General features: G+C 42.3%; 2 protein-coding genes across 2 annotated transcripts; one reads left to right on the plus strand and one right to left on the minus strand.

Annotated features, from left to right (window-relative positions):
• Positions 1-546: 546 nt before the first annotated feature.
• LOC117299480 lies at positions 547-7,671 on the plus strand. The gene is made up of 2 exons (XM_033783021.1): positions 547-1,513; positions 7,590-7,671. The coding sequence occupies exon 1, from the start codon at positions 616-618 to the stop codon at positions 1,507-1,509; it is 894 nt and encodes a 297-aa protein (XP_033638912.1). The 5' UTR covers positions 547-615; the 3' UTR covers positions 1,510-1,513; positions 7,590-7,671.
• Positions 7,672-9,088: 1,417 nt separating this feature from the next.
• Positions 9,089-9,685, minus strand: LOC117299615 (uncharacterized protein F54H12.2-like). Its single transcript, XM_033783164.1, has one exon. It carries the CDS (start codon positions 9,683-9,685, stop codon positions 9,089-9,091), a length of 597 nt encoding a protein of 198 aa, XP_033639055.1.
• Between the last annotated feature and the right edge of the window lie 12,879 nt (positions 9,686-22,564).

Raw genomic sequence — 22,564 nt, forward strand, 5'->3', positions numbered from 1 at the left:
AAAATATATAAACCTGGAAATCGCTCCAGGATCTGGTAAGTTTTTGTCCTTTTTCTTCAAAAATGTTTTTTCAAAGGTGTTTTGACTTGAGTGTTCATTAGACATTGATTGAGGATTAAGTTTCATGATTTTTGAAAGTGGTAAAAATGGGGCAAATGATCTGGTGACTAGCTGTCGAAATTATACGTGTTGAACCAGATTGCCATTAATTGCCGATCAAAATAATCTCGTAACCCTCCGGCCTGGCGGCCGTCGGGAGGAGGGTTACGTTATCGCAACTAGTGCAGACATGGTTTCCCTGGAGATGACCCCCGACCCTGACAAGTTGCGTCATGCTCTATTTTTAACCGTGGGTGATACCTGACCTAAGATTTTTAACAAGAGACGTCAAGGAATCTTTGGTCAGGGGACCAGACTACTGTAGTGTGTCAATGGGCCTTCTCGTTGTTAACTTCACAACCGCGGAGTGAGATCGAAATTTGCATCAACGTCACGTTCAGACCTTGCTGTACGTATATTTATTGTCAGGAGTACGGTAAACGGTATAGTTGTTGAGTGGTCGTGTTGCTTTCTTGCTCAAACTATCTCTAAGGCGCTGTACAAGTTCAATTCAAGATGTCAGAGCTTACTACAACCGAGTCACTACAGTTTTTAGAGAACGTACTTCACATGGAGTCCCCGATGAACAGACTCCAAGCAGACCGAGTTGCTTTCCTTGCTGAGTTGATACAAGCTTTCCTCCACAAGATACCATTTCAAAGTGTGAGTCTAGTCGCAACACCAGAGGAACAGAAACATGTTCCAATCTTTGATGAGATTAAAGCTAACATGTTCGCCCGTCATGGGGGACTTTGTTTCGAACTGAACTACTTCATGAAAGTTCTAATTGTAACACTTGGTTATGAAGCATACAGTATCGCTGGTAATATCAACCATCCTGGTAACCACGTTCTTACCATAGTGAAAAACCTCACCTCAGATAAGTCAACCCATCTGGTAGATGTTGGATTAGGGATACCAATGTTGCTCCCAATACCACTGGATTTTCAGCAAGAATCACCCGAGTGTAACTCCAGTTTCATGCCATATAAATTCATCAAATCCGATAAAGGGACTTTTTGGGTGATGCTAAGTCGGCATGTAGATGATGACTGCGCAGACCAACCTGTACATGGATGGATACCGTTTGCTGAGTTTACAACCAATCACGTGGGTCTGGAACGCCTCGTTCAAAATGTCACCCTAGTCTACACTGGGCCCAAAACATTACCCAAAGACGCGTTCCCATTCTCGACTAGCGCTAGAGCTGTGGACTTCAGACATGACAGACTGGTAGCAATTAAAGATAGGTCACTATTGCTTGAAGATGCAAACGGTTCAGTTGGAAAGACCAAGCTGGCAAACCAAGAGGAGTGGCTTCAAGCTTATGATGAATATTTCCCGCAGTTCTCGCGAGATCTCCTGGAGAAAGTGCTCGAGAACATTGATCTGTTTGGTAGCCAGGACTGACATGGTGAGATATAAACATACTTGCATATGAAGTGCGTGTTTTCTATAGGTCATAATAAGCAATGAATGCACACCAATATTTAGCCCGGTCCGACTTACAATGTGGTCAGGGCACAAACCATGAAAATCTGAATATTTTTTTAAAAATCATTATACCACCCTTTTGGGGGTACAAGGTCTCAAAGGCAGTGGACACTCTATGGTCTGACCATGGAGATAGAGCGACCATAGTCTGACAACAGATGCACTATTAACATCCACCAAGGTTAGCCGAGATCAAAGTGCAACAGTAAACAGCAAATATTGATAGTGAACGGATCATTGTCAGAAGGTGACCCCACTGATCCCTATAATATAAATCAGTGATTGATCCCCATAGCGAGCTATAGAGTCGTAGTGAATAGATCAGCCAAAGGTATCAGCTGCACTCAGTGCCGAATCAAGGCCAATGTTATATTGAAATGATAACAAGTCGTTTTGTTGGCCACGTTTAAGGTGGGGTTATTTGTGGTTAGAATCCCACAAAAGACAATGATACTGTGGAATTCATATCAGAAAGCTTCATGGCCTACTTGTTTTACGAAGAAGGGGATGGTAGGCCCAGTAAGAACCCTACAAATGAACAAATTTGCCTTGGTTTCGTGCAACAAATCCAATTTCCTCTGTGTGTGTGGGGTTAGTCTTGGTGCAAGACGTTTCTCGTTTCCTTTTCACGCACACCGCGGCCAATTCACCGACAGCGCGCGCACCGACTCACCTGACTTATAGTCCACTCACCGCCGGCTCCGGGGCGGTGAGTGGACTATAAGTCAGGTGAGTCGGTGCGCGCGTTGTCGGTGAATTGGCCGCGGTGTGCGTGAAAAGGGAACGAGAAACGTCTTGCACCAAGACTAGTGTGGGGTGTGCGTGTGTGTGCAGCGTGGGGATTTGACCTTGTGTACAAAGCACACACATTCTTTGTGAAACAGGTCAAAGGACTGGACCATTTCACACAATGGGGGGATAACTTATGTACACAGTCTTATAGTACACAATACAATATGTTGGAGTTAAACAGTTCAACTAAATGAAGTTTTATTTTAAGTACATGTACTCATGTTTTCTTCAGCACATTAACAAAGGTATGAATACAATAACAACCACTTATTCAATCGTGTGATATATAAATATTACAGGAATGGTTGAAAATAAACTGTTCATGCTTAGTATTGCTGACTCTTCCTCCAAACTCCAGTTTAGTTTAGATATGAATGATGATAAATAGTAAAAGTTTACAAAAAAATATAGTGGTACAAGTAACATCAATACTTTGCATGAATGAGATGTCATGTAATGGCATATGTGACAAAAAATAGCACACAAATTGATCAACTTGTTTTATTTTGCCATTTTAAAACAGTTGAAATGATTTTAAAAAAATACTGCATGATCCAGTAACATTAACCGACAAACATGAATGAAGCACAAAAAGTTAGCTGCTTGTAAAATAATCACTGGTTCATCTAATGTATCTTAGCCAATTTGAAAAATGGTATCTGAGTTCAAGCCGTTGTCTCCAAAAGTCTGGTACACTTTATAATCCAAATTACGACAGAGTCACATGAACACAATTACAAATGACTAAAATAGTATAATCGAAAACAAAGTAATAACATATACAAAATACATGTACACTGTATACATGTGTAAGGTAAGCTGGTAAGTTGTTGTCCCTTTTCTTTAAAATATTTCCTCAATGGTGTTTTGAGTGTTATGAACTGATGCATAAGACATTGAGGATCAAGCTCGTGTCCTTAAAAATTGCGTAAACATTTTCGAAGGTGGTAAAAATGGGGCAAATCTGTTGACTAGCTGTCGAAATTGTACGTGTTGGACCAGATTGCCATTTGCGGTTCGGAACTGACTCCGCGACAGTACAGTTAATTACGATCCTATAAGCTAAAGTAGTAGTCCAGTCTAATTTCTATACCATCCGCCCTGGTAATAGTTAAAAAGCAGGACAGTTCTTTTCAGAACTGAGAAGTCTCCCGAACCTCCGTTTATCTACTCCGCGGCAGTAGAATAAAGCAAGACAGTTCCCTAAGAACAACTCTACCTGGCAAGTAGATACACACATGGTGTTACCGCAAACCAAAATATACATTGATACCTCACCATGCAATACCTCAAATCCTATACATGGTACGATTGCATGCCAAAACACAAAGGTTTTGCCCGACGGTATGCGGGCGAATCATGATATAGTTTTCGTGCGACGTCAGAAGTCGCATCGCCTATAATCAGATGAAATTAACCAGTTACTAAGCAATATGTTTCTATGCTTAGCTTAATTATTGTGCTTTCTTTTGAAATTGGACCTTGATTACGAACAAACTAGAGTTGCGTTTGGTACCCGCTGTTATAGCAAGCACATTAGCCTAGGGTTCCATGTTTGCCAAACATGGATGGATTTAACGTTCTTGATGAAATTACAAACATTTATGTCGAGATGTAAAGTATACTTTCGGTGTTTGGAAGCGTTGGATGATGTTTCAATCCTATTTAAGTGAAGATAATAATATAAGAACTAACCCATGACAATTTGGTCGCATTTCTGAGAAGCGTTACCGCGGTAACGCTCCTTATATTTATATTGACTGAGAATACAAAAAGTGGCATATAATTTTCCCATAACATACTTCGAGGTAAAATGTCTCTTAAGGTACATGAATGGGCTAAAGCTATTGTAAAAACTACGAACCACGTTCGTTTTAATATTGCCTTTAATTTTCAGAGTAGTTTCTGAACGAACGTAAGCCCTTCAACCTGTGACTCTTTCTAACTTGTTAATTTAGTGAATAAACATACTTGACTGCAGTCAAATGTTCTACATATTTAAGTTAATACCATCTTGCATACATGTTACTATTGAAGCTCAAATATTAATGGTAGGTTAAGTTATACTTAGATTTCAGTTATTACAAACGAAAACAAAAGAAAACAATATATTCGTTTGTAACTGTAACTTTACTGGGAGAATATTCGTTTACGAAATAGAAGTTTGGCGTTAGTTATTATGGTTAACAGTTAAACTATTATACATCTTATTATTAAACCTATGGTGGATTTAGTTATATTAATTCCACGGTATTGTTTTCCTTTGTGGGATTATTACAAACAAATATTACGTTCTATATTTGTTTATTTTTTGTTAAGGTATTAGTAATAAAATAAAATAAATGTAGAACGTAATATTGGTTTGTAACTGTAACTTTTCTATGAGCATATTCGTTTGCGAAATGGAAGTAATTAGTGTTTTAAGGTTAACAGTTCAGTATTATTGAACATTTGCTGTTTGTATAGCTGTTTTTTGCAGTTCGTTTGCGAAATAGTAGAATGTAATAAAAAAGATACTCCTATGTTTTGGCATTGATACATCATTCTTGCGAAAGAGTTATTCCATTTTTGCCATCTGCTTTTTAAGATTTGGAAATGGCCTTGGATAGGACCATGGTTTCTTTGATATGACACATTAATTGCCAACAAGACACAGACCAGTGGAATAAACATGAAATACTCTACTTTATCTATATTAATGTCGGGTCTTTGTGGCAGTAAAGGGTCTTATGATGAAGCGGCTTAAGTTCTTCAATTTAAAGAATGTGGGTTCGAATCCTGGCTAGTTCAATCGCGACACTTTGAGTCTTTGGGTTCGAATCCTGGCCAGTTAATCGCGACACTTTGAGTCTTTGAGTAAAGCACAGCATATTTGTTTCTCTCCAGCCTGAAGTACAAATGGGTACTAGAGCTGGAAGTAAAGCGTGATGGACTGGCTTCCTGTCCATGTGGAGACGACCATTACTACATATAAACAACGGCCGGCATGATGGGCCAAGCTGTCGGGACAGACTTTACTACGTAGGGATTTGTCCCCATTTAATCAGGGCGAGGAATTGAAACTAGTTTTTGTTTCATAGGCAGTCCACGTTTATTTTCCATAATTATTGGGGACAAATCTTCTAAGGAGGGAATTCCCTGGGACACCAGTACAAACAAGAAATTACAAAAAAACTCGCAATTCCTACGAAGTAACATTTCCACGTCATCAAACCATAGTATTTGTGGTAAATTGTATCTTAAGGACACATTTGGGAGTATTTAACAACGTGACCCCAATAGTGACCTTTCTCCGGTCCAAACGCAACAAATAATTAAAACCTCCGCTTGAACCAGATTACGTCATTTGAGAAGGGAGCCCTCACCTAAATGAGTGCTCTGATTGTACAATTCTGTGTATTTGGATTATATCGCTGGATGGTGTCACTGTGTAATGTGTGTTACTGGTTTCTAAGCACAAGTTGTTTTTTTCAGAGTCAGATTTAAAATCTGCTTTGAGGGGCTTGAGTCAAAGCCAAGCCACCAACCAATAATGCGGTTCGAGACGTCTCGAGTCCAGGAATCGAGTCCTACAACTCTGAAGTCTGTGTCCAAGACGTCACTATCAGTAGTATAGAGGGAGTAAAATGCACCCGAATGTGGTGGAGGGTCGTGGAAGTTGGGTGGTGGAGGGTGGAGGATGAACCATCCTCCACCCTCCCTCCCTGTTCGGTGGAGGATGGAACCATCCTCCACCGAGATGAAGTCGAGTGGAGTGGAGTAATAGCTTCCCAGTGAGGTTAGCGCGCGGTGTAATGGGTGTTTTCGCTTGAGTGATCACATACGTACGGGTGTGCACGGGCCAGCGTACGATGAATGGAAACGAGGAACAAAAGGATCCTCACCATCCTCCACCGAGGTGAAGTCGAGTGGAGTGGAGTAATAGCTTCCCCGTGAGGTTAGCGCGCGATGTAATGGGTGTTTTTGCTTGAGTGATCACATACGTACGGGTGTGCACGGGACAGCGTACGATGAATGGAAACGAGGAACAAAAGGATCTGAAGCCGTTATTGCTGAGGATACTTTTTTGGAAGGAACGTAAGGTGACCTACCATGTATAAAGTCACTACGAAGTGATGGAAAGTCATGACCACGCAACGAATCAAAATGACAAAAACAAATAAATTCAAGGAACAGTTAACGAAATAGTGAAAGATAGGAGTCAACAAGATTCATCTGTTGATAAAGTCACCCGTGTGACGTCACGGACAAGTCGTGACAAGTCGTTACGTAACAAAGACATGTTTACAATGTGATGAATGAAGTCGCCCGTGTGACGTCACGGACAAGTTTCGACAAGACATTGCGTAAGATTGACTCTGTCCGCTGATTGGTCAATCATGTTGTTATCACTTGGACTGGCGGGGAATAAAAGGTATGTTTTGATGTTCAATCACCATTCCATATTGCTGGTGATAGAAAGAAGACATCTGAGCTCCCACAACTTAACTTCTGCTGTTTTAGTGCACGATGGCTGGACAGTCTAACATTACACTACCTTTCTTTGAGGATTCATCTTCCTCACAAGAACCACCTACCGCCCCAACGTCTCTGGTAGATGCTGGACCATTTGACTGTGTAAAGCAACTTACACACGATCACGTTAAAAATGGGTGGCGTGGAGGTTTCAGTGCGACTGCGGAGAGAGCTTACTACTTCAACGTCTTCACCAGAGAAAGTGTATGGACCCTACCCAATATACCGGTGCAACGTGAGCAGAGAAGAGTGGTGAACTCGACCAATGTTGATATTCTGGCTGCAGCAGTTAATGAGTTGACCGAATCGTCATCTCAACCCAAACCAGCCGACCAAGCAGCATCCGTCTCCGGTGTGAAAGGAAAAGACACCGTCAAACGAGTCTACGCCGCGGACCCCAACGAGGTGGAGAACGAGAAGAACGCCAAAAGATTCAAGATTGGAGGTGAGCGTTATGCTTATGTTAAACGGTTCAAGGGTAGCCCCTACGTTAACATCAGAGAGTATTATTGGAACCATCACAAGACCCGATTACTCGCTGGAAAGAAGGGATTGAATCTTACTCCCGAAGAATGGATGATGTTGGCCGGTCAGAGTAGTGCCATAACCAAAGCTCTGGGAATGGTTTAAATCTCTTACTTCAAACTAATGACATTTTTTTTTTTTTTTATCTTAATTCCTTGTTCCAGAAGATGATTCAGTATCTACCCTACCCATCACCACTGATCTCACTGAGGGTTCATTCCCCGTCAAAATGGTCATCAAACGAATCCTGATCAAGATCGTCACGGACGAGATACTGAGGTTCGTGTACACCGCTCAGGAGGCCTTAGGATGCGAAGGATGTGAGGAGAACTGGGGGACCCAAGACGAACATCAGTGTCTTTTCTTTGGTATAAGTCCAGCATCCAATCTTTACAACTACGTAGACGAGTGGTATTCAGTTGCAGCACCGTGTGTAAAACCGAACAGGGTTATTGACATTTTCGATGCAGTAAACATCAGCCTTAATGTAACTGAATCAAGCGAAGATGGACAGAACATTGATAAACACGCGATAATCAAGGAAATCATGGACGGGTGGGGTGAGGATCCCGATGATATTGCCCGTTCGTTCTACTCTACGTTCTTCAACAATTTAACTGAACTCATTGACAGTACTATCCAACAATTGGATGCTTGATTTAACTTTCTTAAATATTTATTGTGGTGGTGGTTTGTAGTGTTTTTCATTAATATTATCATTAGTTTTTTTTTTTTTTTTTGCATTTTGGTAAAATGAATTAGAATAAAATGTTTTTAAAATGAATCACTCTGTGTTTGTGTGCTTTTATTTGGGTACGTGTTTGTATGTATTGATTAGTAGTTAGTAGTTAATGTTAGAAATGGTTAATAGACGCAAAACACAAAAATGATAGACGACACGGGGTGCCTAAAACCAACCGGAACTCACCAGAACATTCCTTAAGTGGTCAACGGGCAATATACAGTTTCAAATATTTTATTCATCATCAACAATAAATCACTAAATTTACATATTTATAAGTAAAACATTAAAAGAAAACTATCGATAGTTTAAGAAAAAAGGTGCAAATTAAAAACTTCTAAACCTACAAATTGATTTACTTACTTAAATTAAATTAAATTAAAACATTACGTTAAGCATTATAATAAGCCCGTGCAAATTGTTGAATAATAAAGTTTTCATCATACACTTGTGGTTTGCTACGGGGATAGTGTTTTCTAACAAAGTCATTCACATTAAAGTCATTATCCTCTGTGTCCGACGAAAACAATTGGGTGATCTTTGTCATGCTCAGGTCCCGACATCGGTGCAAATGGAAGAAGATGACGTACTGTCCGCACACTGTAGAAAACGTTCCCTGTAGGTGTCTTGCGTTATAGATGCAGTGCTTGGTATTTTTCTGAAGGAAACGAGTGATCTGTAGCACTTTGGGGGTTTGTCCATAGGAATCAAAGTATTCACCCACTCCATTCTGATCGATGTAGATTCCCACCCAGTGCTGACCGGGCTTATCCGAGGGGTCCGTGTTTACGACAAGAACGCTTGGACGTGGAAGATGTTGTTTGGGTAGTTGATTACAAGCAAAAACTCCTCTAAAATACGGCCGGGTGAAGCGGTCTCGCTTTAATATATCGGTGATCTCTCGAGTATCCATTGCGTGATTTAACTGCTGTAGTCAAAGATGACGTTACGGGACTGATCGATCTCCAAAATGTTGTTAAATTCTGCGTAGATGATCACGTTGATTGTCTGGTCCAGTGCATTGGCAAAATGGACGTCAAGGCGAAGGTTACCGTGTTTGACCAGATTGAGGTGTCCTCCAATGGATAAGTCTGGGCTCAGATCAAAGGCATACAATGTATACCCTCCCTTGTAGTCCTCACGAGTGATGGTGTTGCCGTCGTCCTGGTACGTTTTATCAGTACCTGAGAAGAGAGTGTGGTAGGCTCTGATGTAGTTTCCTCCTCCAGGCGCGGTGTAATTAGGTTTCAGGGGAGTGTACGGAATCTGCTCACCATCGAGGTGTACGGTTAAATAGTTCACATTGAAATGCTGAAAGTTGAAAGGGTTTTTGCCGTACCTCCCATTGAACGCCTCGTTGGACACGCATCCTACCACGATGCGAGTTGGAAGTTGTCCCAGAAATATATGATCCTGCGTCAGCGATAGGTTACCTCGCGGGATAGAGACCATCTTGCAGAGGTTCCGTTTGAGCGGGTACTTGGCGGTTCCTTTCTGCAAAGCTTTCATGTGACCCATCATGACCCCGGAGCTTACTCTCACCTTTCTCACAAATACGGAGGCATTCATAATCTTTCCTTGTAGGCGGGATTGGCTCCCGTTGCCATGATACAGAAGGCATCGCTGCTGCGGATGAATTTCAGTTTGACATCCACTCCGTTCAACATGTGTCTGTCTTGAAAGAAGATGTCGCTGTGTATGGGGCCTACCATGTCCACAACTCTGCTATTCTTTGTAAATTTGGATCTTTTCTTTAGACCCTCGTTGACTGCACCATCCGCGGCCATAGGATTGGCATTGTCAAACCTTCCGGCGGTATCCCTGTAAAACAGGGATCCTGTGAGTTTGGAATTTAGAGCATCGGAACCGTAACTCAGTAGGGTTTCGATCATAGCTCGGTAGGGATAGGTGGGTGTGGAGTGAGAAATGAGACGTTCGTTAAGACTAACGTCCACCTGATTGAACAAAGACTGTAGAAACAGATTCACCGGACCGACCTGCTCATCGTCAGCGAGATCAGTACCATCCGCCTTAGTTATTTTTGCTTTGACGTACAGCTGAGTCTGGTTGAGATCCAGGTATTCGTCACCGGATCCCGGTATAAAGAATTCAATGGGTCCACCATCGGCAATGGTAGAAATGGGGTGATATTCGACCCATTGTCCCTTGTCGATACTCGTCTGGGTGGGTGGAATTCCAAACAAATCCAGCTCAGATTTGGTGCATTCGCAGGAATTACCGTGTAACAATGCCATGATGATGATGAGGATGATGATTTATGACGGTAGAGCTCTAATCAAAAATATCCAACGATCTCTTTGCTCGCTTACCAGAGACAGAAGTGGAGCGTTTGCGGATTGGTTTTCTTTTTATAGCTCGCCGGCGGCGGCCTCCCGTTTGTTTTCCTGCCAAACTACTCACGGCCTTGTGGGTAAGGTTTCGTCCGGCTTGGTGTAATCTCGTTTTGGCCGCTGTTTTAATATTATTTCCTTCAAGGGCATCTTTTGCAATGCTAACTCCGGTATTGAGTGCCTCACGACCCAACGTTGAAGCACCCTTTTTAAGTAAAGGTAAAGCTGACCGGAACAAACCCCCGAGTATCCCACCCAGTCCATACCCTCTTTGATTTTGCAGTCCCGAAAACACAGGAAGACCGTTTCCGACTTGCTGGGTGTAGTACTGTTCGTAATGTCTGCTGTCCGGCACGAAGCGTTTCATGATGATTAGTTAAAGTATGACGAGCGCCGTTTTCTAAAATGAAGCTTCACGATCACCTTACCACTGACGAATGGGATAGGTCGCCCCGTGTCGTCCCTTATATCCATTTCGATCATATCTACAAGTTTCTGTTTCAACGGTACATAATGTGGACTGTCGTACACTTTGGTGATTGTTTCTCCCGGCTCTCCTTCCACGTTTACAATTCGTAACAGGGGCGCCCTCGTATCACCCACCATGTGATGTTCAATAATGTTAGTGTACAAAAACATGGAGTGAAATTGATCGATATCCACAACTCGAGATCCTTTTTGGACGCCTGTAATGATACACTCATTCGTATCAAAACCAAAGAGATCATTCAGTGGTTTAAACAAGATCACCATAACGTCGGGTTTTGTCTTGATCACAATTTTTTGGTTAAATGTATTGTATTTTATACCGACGAGTCCATCGTGGTCAATAGAAGGTTTAATATTCTCCAACATTTCCACCGGGCTTGGATAATACCCGGGAGGGATGTGGTGTTCGTGTACACCACCATGTTCCTCGCCACCCGTACAGCTATATACATTCTTAGTGTCGGTGACATTGAACCAGCGGTGTGGATAACTAAACTCTGCCAGTCCCACTTCCCAGTCTCCTTTAAACACGAGGGGTGTGGATAAATTGACATAAAAGTGGGTCAATGTGTTGTTTGGATGGGTATCCATAGAGCTGTTACTCGGGAGCGTGACGTAGAATGAGTCCGCCATGATGGAGTTTCAAATTACCGTGTGAATATCAGTCGTCACGGGAAGAGGCTTTATAAGGTATGTATTCTAGTCACCCAGCTGTTGAACTTGTTGGGATACCCCAACCACTTGACGAGATACTCCATCTTTCCACGTCGCTTTCTGGTTTCTAGAACTTTCTCCACCTGATAAACGTCGTCCATTTTAATCACCGTTTGTAATTCCTGTTCATAGAACGTTCCCTCTATGAGTTCATTGTCATAGTCCTTCAACCTGTACACGGGAGGATGTCGAGGAATTTGAGCGCTGACGGTAAAGAGCTCAGTGGTCCAGTTTGGAAGGTATCCCTTGCGGAATGGTCTGGTTGTCATACTGATACGGACCGTGTCTCCAACTTTAAACTTGAATTTAGTTCGACTTGTAGGTCCTACATCCGAACCGTATAATGTGCGCCATACTTTATCCGCATTATCAACGGTCACGGATGCTGGAGTTGTCTTGATACTTCGATGATAGGAGTGATTGTAGGCGGAAAGTAACTTGGGTAAGACTTTCAAGTAGATATGTGTATTGTTAGCTGTAAAATATTTCCACATTTTGGTCTTAAGGGTTCTATTAAATCGTTCAACCACGCTTGCTTTGGTTTCGTTTTGAGTTGTAAAAAAGTGAATATTCTCTTCTTTCAACAACTTCTGAAAGTTTTTATTGATAAACTCTGTACCCTTGTCTGTCTGGAGGAGGTGTGGCTTGCGGCCACTGGTAAGTATTTCTTTGAATGCCGCTATGATTGCCAGTCCAGACTTGTTCTTGAGAGGGACTGCCCAAGCGTACTTTGACAACACGTCTATGCACGTCAACAGATACTTAACACCTTTATTGAATTCAGACAGTGACGACATATCGACCAGGTCGGCTTGCCATTGTTGGTCAATTCCATTTACCGTTACTTTGTTCCGTTCAAAGTGTTTATAGCTCGGTTTGTGTAGTGTGTAAGTGGGTTGTTTACTCAACCATTCTTTGATCACTTTTCTGTTCAGCTTGACTCCGTCTTTTTTGACAGCATTGTATATATTTTCTACACCACCAAAACCGGCGGGGTGTTGGGGGTCGTAATACACTCTCTTTAGGTACGCCTCCTCCACTTCCATCGGTAAATTCGGAACTTTTGATAACCAATGAACTGTTACAGCAGACAGATACACATCGGACTTTCTTTAAAATGTTTCTAAAGCCACAATCTGACTTTGGGGGACAACACTCCATGATGGTAGCTACGCTCAAAATGATTGTCTATCGAGAGTGCGTGTCTTAATATGGAGTCCATTTCTGTTTAGGAAGGCTGGGTCTGCGGCTCTTTTTACGTTTGCTTCTCCTTACAGGAGTGGTGGGGAGATGGGAAGCCTCAGCAAAAAGTTTGGGTAGTCCATAACCATCTTCCTCTGGATCCTCACTCAGGGGTACTTTGATTTTGGTGGTTTTTGTAGGTAGTTCAGGCTTCAGCTTGGAAGGAGTAGCCGGGTTATCAGTCTCCGTTTTCAAAGTCATCGTCAAGGGCGCCATTCTCTGACTATTCAACTCCATGTACCGTTGAAGTGTCTGGTGGTAAAGCTTGATTTTCTGGTCGTCGTTCAGGTCTTGTCTTTCAAGTAGTTTCCCCATCTCAGCATCTATACTATGCACCACGCGGGTTGTAGGTGTCTGTTCTAAACGCCTCGCTGACTGAAGTTTCGTCAGAGTCTCCTGCGGGACCAATACCATTTTCTTGGCGTACTCCATAATTACTTAAACAAAAGTCCACCTAAAGCGCTTAACACTGGAGTAAGTAGAGCTCCAAGAAATCCACCCTTTTGACTGAGAGTTTTCTTTTTCTTTTGGGAGCTAAATTTTCTATTGGTAAGAGACCTAAGTTGATGCTTATACTTTTTAAGTTTCTTCTTATCAGCTGGTTTCAAAGGTACATTACCATTTAGGACGTTGAGGGCGCACTCACACAGACATTTCATAAATTCCTTGTTAGCGCCTTGAATGATACCATGACGTTGTTTGTGGGTTCCCTTGGCCAGCACGTGGAGGTAGGGAGCGTGCTTATGCAGTCGCTTCGTCATCTTCAAATGATTGACTTATTACCAAACACTTCTTATTTATACCTTAGGAACATATACGATTGGAAATTCACCCTTAAATATATTTGTTCGGAGTCTCAGCTCTTCGGAAGTTGTCGGCTTTAGATCAATGAAGAGGTAAGCGTAAGGATTTAGGGTAGCATCCCGGTAAGCTTCTACCACGATGGATGGCCCACCCACAATGTTCTTTTTCATGTTGTAGTATAGGTCTTTGTTATGTTTATCGATAAGGGAGAAGAAAGTCTCCCCCGGCAGAGTCAGAAAGAGGTATCGTAAAGAGAGACCCGGTACCGATATGGCGCATTTAAACATATCCATGTGTTTTTCTCTATAGAATGCAAACATTTTCTCGATTGCTTCGAGAAAGGGAGTCACATCCATGTTGTTATACCACACCAGGAAGTCTCGGAACGTAGACATGTTTAATTTCTTCCAAACTTTTTGACAATATTCATACTCTTCAGCAGAAATGTTTGTCTCTTTCAGATTACTAAAGAAAGCATCATGGGGTGGTAGTTCCTTACAGTCTAGCTTGTTCAAGTCATCTACCCATTCATAAGGAAAAAATCCTTTTTGTTCATCTACATTGTACGCTCTCAGAAATTTTGAGTAGCTATACCCTGGAGCAAGGTAATTAGTGATATCGAGAAACTTGAGCATGTCTGTTTTAATCGCCATATAAGTACTGGTCCTCTTTACGATAAATTTGAGTGGGTCAACCCTTTGAAGTTCAGCATAGAGATACTTTTTCATTAGGTTGACATCATACTTACCCGAGTTGAACCCAAGAACCGGCAGCTCCTTCAGGTAAGAGTCAAGTTCATCCTTGGCCTTCTCAGCAGGATGTTTCCACTGGTGTTCTTTATCTTCTTTCGCCGCATCGGCAACAGCGCCCTCCTCCATCCGATCTTGATTGAAGTTCTCCAACTGCTCATCCAGGGCTCGGATGACGTGGTCGTACTTCTCCATAAGTAACCCGTAGGAGGCTCGTGAAATTGTGTGAAGATGGTTGATCATCTTTCTCACCAGTTCGCCAGAGTTTCCATCGGTGACGAAGCACTGTGCCTCCTCAAGTCCAGGGACATTACTGGCTACGCTACAACTCAGAAGCTCGTGCCGTCTTTCCCATGCCAGCTTTCCTCGACCTTGAAGATGCTCAGGTACCGGTTGAAAATAAGACTCAAAGTCAAAAGTGGCTCGGTATGGGAAATATCTGTTCTCCTCTTCAATGTGAACCCCCAAGTCTTCCAATTTTTCGAATATGGTTGGGGGAACTCGATAACCACCACCGGGAAAGCTGTGTTTAACATTGGCTACACACTTGCGCTGGTGACGGCGGACGTTATGCTCCCTGTGTGTTACGTAACCACATTTCACGCATGAGTAAGATCGACTGTACATTTCAATCTTCTTGATAAATGAAAAGTGTTTACCGTGCAGGTTAAGGTACAATGTTCGTTGATGACGGCATGGGGATCGTCGAACCAATTGTGCAAACACTTCCACCTCGTCGTCTCCACCTTCCTCGGCCCCCTCCCTAACTAAAGTGTACACCTGGATGTTTAGACCAAATACATCTTCAGCTTTGGTGAGTTCGTCTAATGCCAACGCCGTAGCTTCAGGATCATTGGTGGCCTGACGATATGTTTCTAACAGGTGCTTGGTGTCGCGCTCCAAAATGTCGTGGTTGTCGTTGTTTAGCCAGAGTGCCAGACAGCGAAAGAAACACAGATCATCTGTAAACCGTTGTCCGGTTCTTCTATTTTTGACCAAATTCACTACCGCGTGATTGTTCGCCACATGGGGCGGTAGGTCTCTTACTGGCGCCCCAATAGGAAACCCCTTAAGCTTATTTACGAAGATGGTGATATTAGTCATTGATTCAAGAACCCATTTTGTGTCCGACCGTTGGCGACGACCAAACTCTTCTACATCTCTCCTACTTAAGGCTTCCAACATCCGATCCAAATCATCCCTTGACCCGATGGGAAAAGGTTCATCAAAAAACTGGGCGTTGTTAAACGATGAATGAAAATATCTCAATTCCCCCGTCACGGTGTGACGGAGCACCAGTCCGAATGAAATATTAACTTTGGCTCTGCAACGGAGGTTATTAAAAGCAATAAGGAGCGCCTCGTCAGCGCCCACACCCGGTTCAAGTTGTCTGGTTCCAACAAGGCGGAAATTATAATTGTCTTGGATTGGTCGGTCAACCAAATGGTGAGTCCTAATCGATGACCAGTGTCTGCGCAGGATTTGACCCATTTCGTCGTCATCATCGTCATCGTCAGGATCGGGGAATTCAAGGGGGTCTTCTTGCAGAGGGTCATTGATCAAGGGTGAAGGAGCGGGGTCGTTCTGGTCATTTGGAGGGGAGGGTGGTGGATCGTCTACGCCGTTATCCCCAGAGTCTTGGTGGACCTCTTGAATATGACGGAGAAACAGGTCAAGTGTACCAAAAGACTCTGGGCATAAGGGACATTTAAGGAGACCGTTTTTAGACATTGGTGGTGGTGGTGGTGGTGATGGAGGTTGAGGTGGTTGTTGGGGTGGTGGTGTGGTTGATGTGGACGGTTGGTCTTGTGGGTTTGGTCCCCCTCGTTTGTGGTTTTTCAAATGCCTCTTTAGAGCGTCCCGTCGACTGAATGCTTTACCACATTGACGACACTGGTGTGATGAGTGGGGTTTTGGCTGCTGAGCCCGATCAGTTACATGAACTCTCTTGTGGCGCTTTAGGTTGTCTCGGCGGGTAAATGTCTTGCAACACTTATCGCAAGAAAAACCCTTCTTCTTGGTGGTGGTGGTTTGACAGGGTTGTTCCGCAGGTCTCTCGGGCCGACGCATCGGGGCAGGGGTAACCGGGATGGGGTTTGGGGTTTCCTCGTCGTCAGAAGTACGCTGCATAAAAATAACATTAAAGTGGAAAACCAGTTAGTTTATTCAGAGACAAATTAAAAACAAACACAAAATAGTTCAGAATAAAAAATTAAATAAATAAATAAACAAATTCGGGTACAGTTTTGGTTACTTACCATGGATTCTTGTGTTAAGTCAACACCCGCTTGGTCTTTGTTATCTTCTAACCATACATTTATATTCTGAAATTAAATAAAAATTGAAATAATATGAGTTTATGGTTTCACAAAAGAAATTGTGTCGTTGACTATACAAACTTTAAAATACATGACAACACTGTGTACTCAAACATACTATATACAACTAGAAAATAAATCTCTCTCACTGTGTGATGTGTTGGTTCTAAAAAGAACCGTTTGGGTTGACGTTAACACATAGCTTCAAACAATATTAATAAAAGTTTTGCAGATGAAAGTCAATAATGTACGACAGAGTTCACGTTAAAATAAAGTCTGTACCAAAATGAAAGCTCTTGACAATAAGAAAATACGTTTGGTCCTTGATAATAAAATAATAATGGTTAAAGACTTGGCACGGGGTAATTTTATCAATCTAATTGCGTGTGTGTGCAAACACCGTGTACTCAAACATACTATATACAACTAGAAAATAAATCTCTCTCACTGTGTGATGTGTTGGTTCTAAAAAGAACCGTTTGGGTTGACGTTAACACATAGCTTCAAACAATATTAATAAAAGTTTTGCAGATGAAAGTCAATAATGTACGACAGAGTTCACGTTAAAATAAAGTCTGTACCAAAATGAAAGCTCTTGACAATAAGAAAATACGTTTGGTCCTTGATAATAAAATAATAATGGTTAAAGACTTGGCACGGGGTAATTTTATCAATCTAATTGCGTGTGTGTGCAAACACCGTGTACTCAAACATACTATATACAACTAGAAAATAAATCTCTCTCACTGTGTGATGTGTTGGTTCTAAAAAGAACCGTTTGGGTTGACGTTAACACATAGCTTCAAACAATATTAATAAAAGTTTTGCAGATGAAAGTCAATAATGTACGACAGAGTTCACGTTAAAATAAAGTCTGTACCAAAATGAAAGCTCTTGACAATAAGAAAATACGTTTGGTCCTTGATAATAAAATAATAATGGTTAAAGACTTGGCACGGGGTAATTTTGTCAATCTAATTGCGTGTGTGTGCAAACACCGTGTACTCAAACATACTATATACAACTAGAAAATAAATCTCTCTCACTGTGGAATGTGTTGGTTCTAAAAAGAACCGTTTGGGTTGACGTTAACATATGGACATATATCGATACATACACAATATATATATATTATATATATATCTATATAACGTCAAACACTTAAGGTCCACCCTAATGGACAAACAGAACAAGAAACGTATGAATGTCCTGGCTAACCATAAGAAACACACCCATAGACGTTTCCACAGTAAGAGAGCCACCATTGCTCCTCCTACTGTTAGGTTGCCAGAGACCAATACTGTAGTTAACCTGTCTGACATGGTCCTTACTGACCCACAGGTTAAACTCCTCTCAAGGGGTCTTAAGTTTTGCCCCACACCCAGAGAACCTAACCAACTTCTTTTCCAACAGGACATGGCCCAATTCAATCGTAGGTTACGCCTACGTGAATACTTTCATGTAGAGCCCTCCATGGATGACGAGTCATCTGTGGAGACCCAACCTATTCCCCGCAACCGCTTCAGGGAAAAGAGTACTTGGGTACCCCCTAAGAACCGAGATGTGTCTCTAGAGACATACATCAATTCGGTTAACTCCGAGGTTCTTAAGGCCCCCAGTACCCCTACTCCCAACAACCTCCCCCAAGATGAGCGTCACGCCCTTACACAACTCCGCCAATCACCAGACATAGTGATTAAACGGGCTGACAAGGGGTCCGCAGTTGTAGTCATGAACACACATGACTACATTGCTGAGGGCCTTAGACAGCTCAGTAACACTGATCATTACATTGAATGTGCTTCTGATCCCACTGAATCTTTCTCCCAAGATATCAGTGACACCCTGGTTAAGATTTATAATGCCAATGATATTGAGAAAGATACATTTAACTATCTCCTCCCACATGACCCCCGTACAGCAAGGTTCTACCTTCTACCTAAGATACACAAGCCCAATAACCCGGGGAGACCTATTGTATCTGGGAATGGTAGCCCCACAGAGCGCATTTCTGAGTTTGTTGATAGCTTCCTCAAACCCTTAGTCTGCCGTATTCCTTCCTTCATCAAGGATACCAAAGACTTTCTCCACAAACTAGATGAGGTCAAGCACCAAATACCTGACTCTGCTATTTTGGTTACTTTTGATGTTTCATCACTGTATACTAACATACCCCATCATGAAGGCATGAGTGCATGTGTCTCTGCCCTCAATGCTAGTAATCAGTCCCGCCCCTCAGTGAGTCATATTAAGGAACTCATGAGCCACATTCTAATGAAGAATAATTTCACATTTTCTGACAGGCATTTTCTACAGGTACAGGGTACTGCCATGGGTACCAAAATGGCACCCTCATATGCTAACCTATTCATGTCTCAGTTGGAGGACAGACTCCTGTCCTCCGCCCCCAACCGACCACTAGTTTGGTGGAGATTTATTGATGATATTTTCTCCATCTGGTGTGGTGACCAAGACAGCTTGGATGAGTTTATTGCCCATATCAACTCATTTCACCCCACCATAAAGTTCACTACCGAACAATCTCTCACCAGTGTGAACTTTCTAGATGTGACAATAACCAAGTCTCCTAATGGCCTTGTCACAGATGTTTACAGTAAACCCACCGACACCCACCAGTACCTTCTCTCCAATAGCTGTCACCCTAGTCACTGTAAGAAGGCAATTGCTTACAGTCAGGCCTTACGTATCAGGCGTATCTGTTCCACAGATACCCTGTACAAGAGGCGCTCATCAGAGCTAAGGAAACACCTTGTATCTAGGGGACACAGCGAACGTAGGGTCCAACTTGCTATCAACAGGGCTCTCAACGTACCTCGTCATACTCTGTTGACTAACACGGGAGCTAAAAAACCTCCTACCAATAGAGTTGCTTTGGTCACCACCTTCCACCCCAAACTACCCAAACTTCCCTCAATTCTCAATAATAACATGCCTATACTTCACTCCTCCAGCAGGTTACACTCAGCAATCACTGAGGTTCCCATGGTTGCATTCCGCCGCCCTAAGAACCTTGGTGACATACTAGTCAGGGCCAAACTTCCCCCAGGTACAGTCCAAACACAACCCCCGACAGATATACTGGGCTGTCACAAATGTACCCGTTCCAAATGCAAAACGTGTCTGCACATTAAGCCCTCACTTAAGGTGAAGAGTCATACCACTGGCTCTTCATACAACATCAAGACCGACTCTGAATGCAGCACGTCTAATGTAGTCTATGTCATATCATGTAAGAGATGTGGGCTACAATATGTGGGAGAGACTAAGACCAAACTTAGTCTTCGCTTTGCGAATCATGTCTCTTCCATAAAGACTAAGAAACCGTACCCAGTCTCTATCCACTTCAACAGCCCCAATCATAGTGTCATTGATGTTGAACTTCTGGTGATTGAAGCTTGCAATGGTGATGACACACACCGCAAGAATAGAGAATCACACTGGATTCACCAACTCAAGACAGTCAAACCCTTTGGACTTAACATAAACACTGGTGTTAAATAACTTCTCATTACCCTCCACTTCACTTCTGCCTAAGAACTCATATGTTGTATATATTCTGTACATAAAATATAAATTAACCTAGTTTAAAGTTGTTTTTATAAATTCATCACTGTAACTATCTGATGTAAGTAACCCCCCCCTTTTTTTTCCACAGGTCCCTCATACCTATTTTTAAAATCATCATACCTTTGATCTTGCTATTCTTATTAATTGACCATTGTTAGTTGCATCATGATGCAACTTGCTCTCTAATCCTACCCTTTCATGTCTCCCTCCATTGTTGTCGAACAATACATTTACCACTTTTATGGTCCAGTAACCCTTCCTTTCATTCTAAACATCCTTTGTCCTCGCCACTTCACTCCTATTGGTTCATAGCCCCCAATATTGTTTCTGAAATAGGAACTTTGATTGGCTGTTATTTTCCCGCTTCTTTCTGGATCCTTTCCTTAATCCCTTTCCCCCTCTCTTTTTCTATAAATGGATATGTATTTGTTTGTACTTGTCTTATGCCTCTGAAGAAGGTCCGGATTGGATCGAAAGCTAAGGCCATCTACCCTATTCATTATATATCTATATATATACATATAAAAACACTTGACACTCGAAAATAAAACTTTCATTCTGTGGGATGAGTTTTGTTATGAGCGTTAACGCTAACGTTGAAAGTCAATAGTGTACGCCACAGTTTCTCGTCGAAGTATTATAGTTTAACGATAAAAATGAAAGCTCTTGACAAAGTTAAAATCAAATATTGTCCCTGATTATCAAGTGGGGTTTGAAAGACAGTAAACTGAAAACAAAATTGCCGCTTACCTCATCACTTGTAGTTCTTCCTTGAAGTTGAGGGGGTGTCTCTGGAATAAACAGAGGATCGGAATCCGTGGATGTACCGACCAGGGCTTCTTCCTCCATACGAACAATTTGAACCAGCTGGCTTGCCGTAGGGCTCGGACAACGGAACAGCGACGTCTCGAAGTCATGTTCAGACATCTTGTAGACAAATTGTAGTTGAAGCGAAGATACTCGTCATCAATTGTGGATGATTGCTTACAAATCCTGGACTTTATATACCCTCACAACCTTACCTAACATCTTCGCCTTTCTTCAGACAATACCTTGACAGGTAAATATTGACGAGGGGGAGACAGGTCTGTAAACAAGTGTTGACGTGTTACACAACTAAAGGGGTCTAGATATTGACGAGGGGGAGACAGGTCTGTAAACAAGTTCTGACGTGTTACACAACTAAAGGGGTCTAGATATTGACGAGGGGGAGACAGGTCTGTAAACAAGTGTTGACGTGTTACACAACTAAAGGGGTCTAGATATTGACGAGGGGGAGACAGGTCTGTAAACAAGTTCTGACGTGTTACACAACTAAAGGGGTCTAGATATTGACGAGGGGGAGACAGGTCTGTAAACAAGTTCTGACGTGTTACACAACTAAAGGGGTCTAGATATTGACGAGGGGGAGACAGGTCTGTAAACAAGTTCTGACGTGTTACACAACTAAAGGGGTCTAGATATTGACGAGGGGGAGACAGGTCTGTAAACAAGTTCTGACGTGTTACACAACTAAAGGGGTCTAGATATTGACGAGGGGGAGACAGGTCTGTAAACAAGTGTTGACGTGTTACACAACTAAAGGGTCCAGTGTTCACACTTGGACTTAGTTGGGATTAGGTGGGATGAAATTCGTTCAAGGAGCGAGCGGAGGCAACAGCAAACAAAAACCTCAAGGGGTCCAGTGTTCACATTTGGACTTAAGCGAAGATTTAGGTGGGATGGAATTCGTTCAACGAGCGAGCGGAGACAACAGCAAACAAAAACCTCAAGGGGTCCAGTGTTCACATTTGGACTTAAGCGAAGATTTAGGTGGGATGGAATTTATTGAACATGACGAGCGAGCAGAGACAGCCGTGAACAAAAACCTCAAGTGGTCCAGTGTTCACACGGAGATTAGGTGGGATGGGTTTTTTCAATTTCACCAAACATTCAATGGCTTCGGTAACAAATATCCTAAATTACCTAAACGTGGGAAAGTTATCTTATGAAAGACGATTCGTTTTAGATTTATTTGTTTTTGTCATTTTGATTCGTTGCGTGGTCATGACTTTCCATCACTTCGTGGTGACTTTATACATGGTAGGTCACCTTACGTTCCTTCCAAAAAAGTATCCTCAGCAATAACGGCTTCAGATCCTT

The sequence above is a fragment of the Asterias rubens genome, chromosome 14 (genome assembly GCF_902459465.1).
Source record: "Asterias rubens chromosome 14, eAstRub1.3, whole genome shotgun sequence".
NCBI lineage: Eukaryota > Metazoa > Echinodermata > Asteroidea > Forcipulatida > Asteriidae > Asterias > Asterias rubens.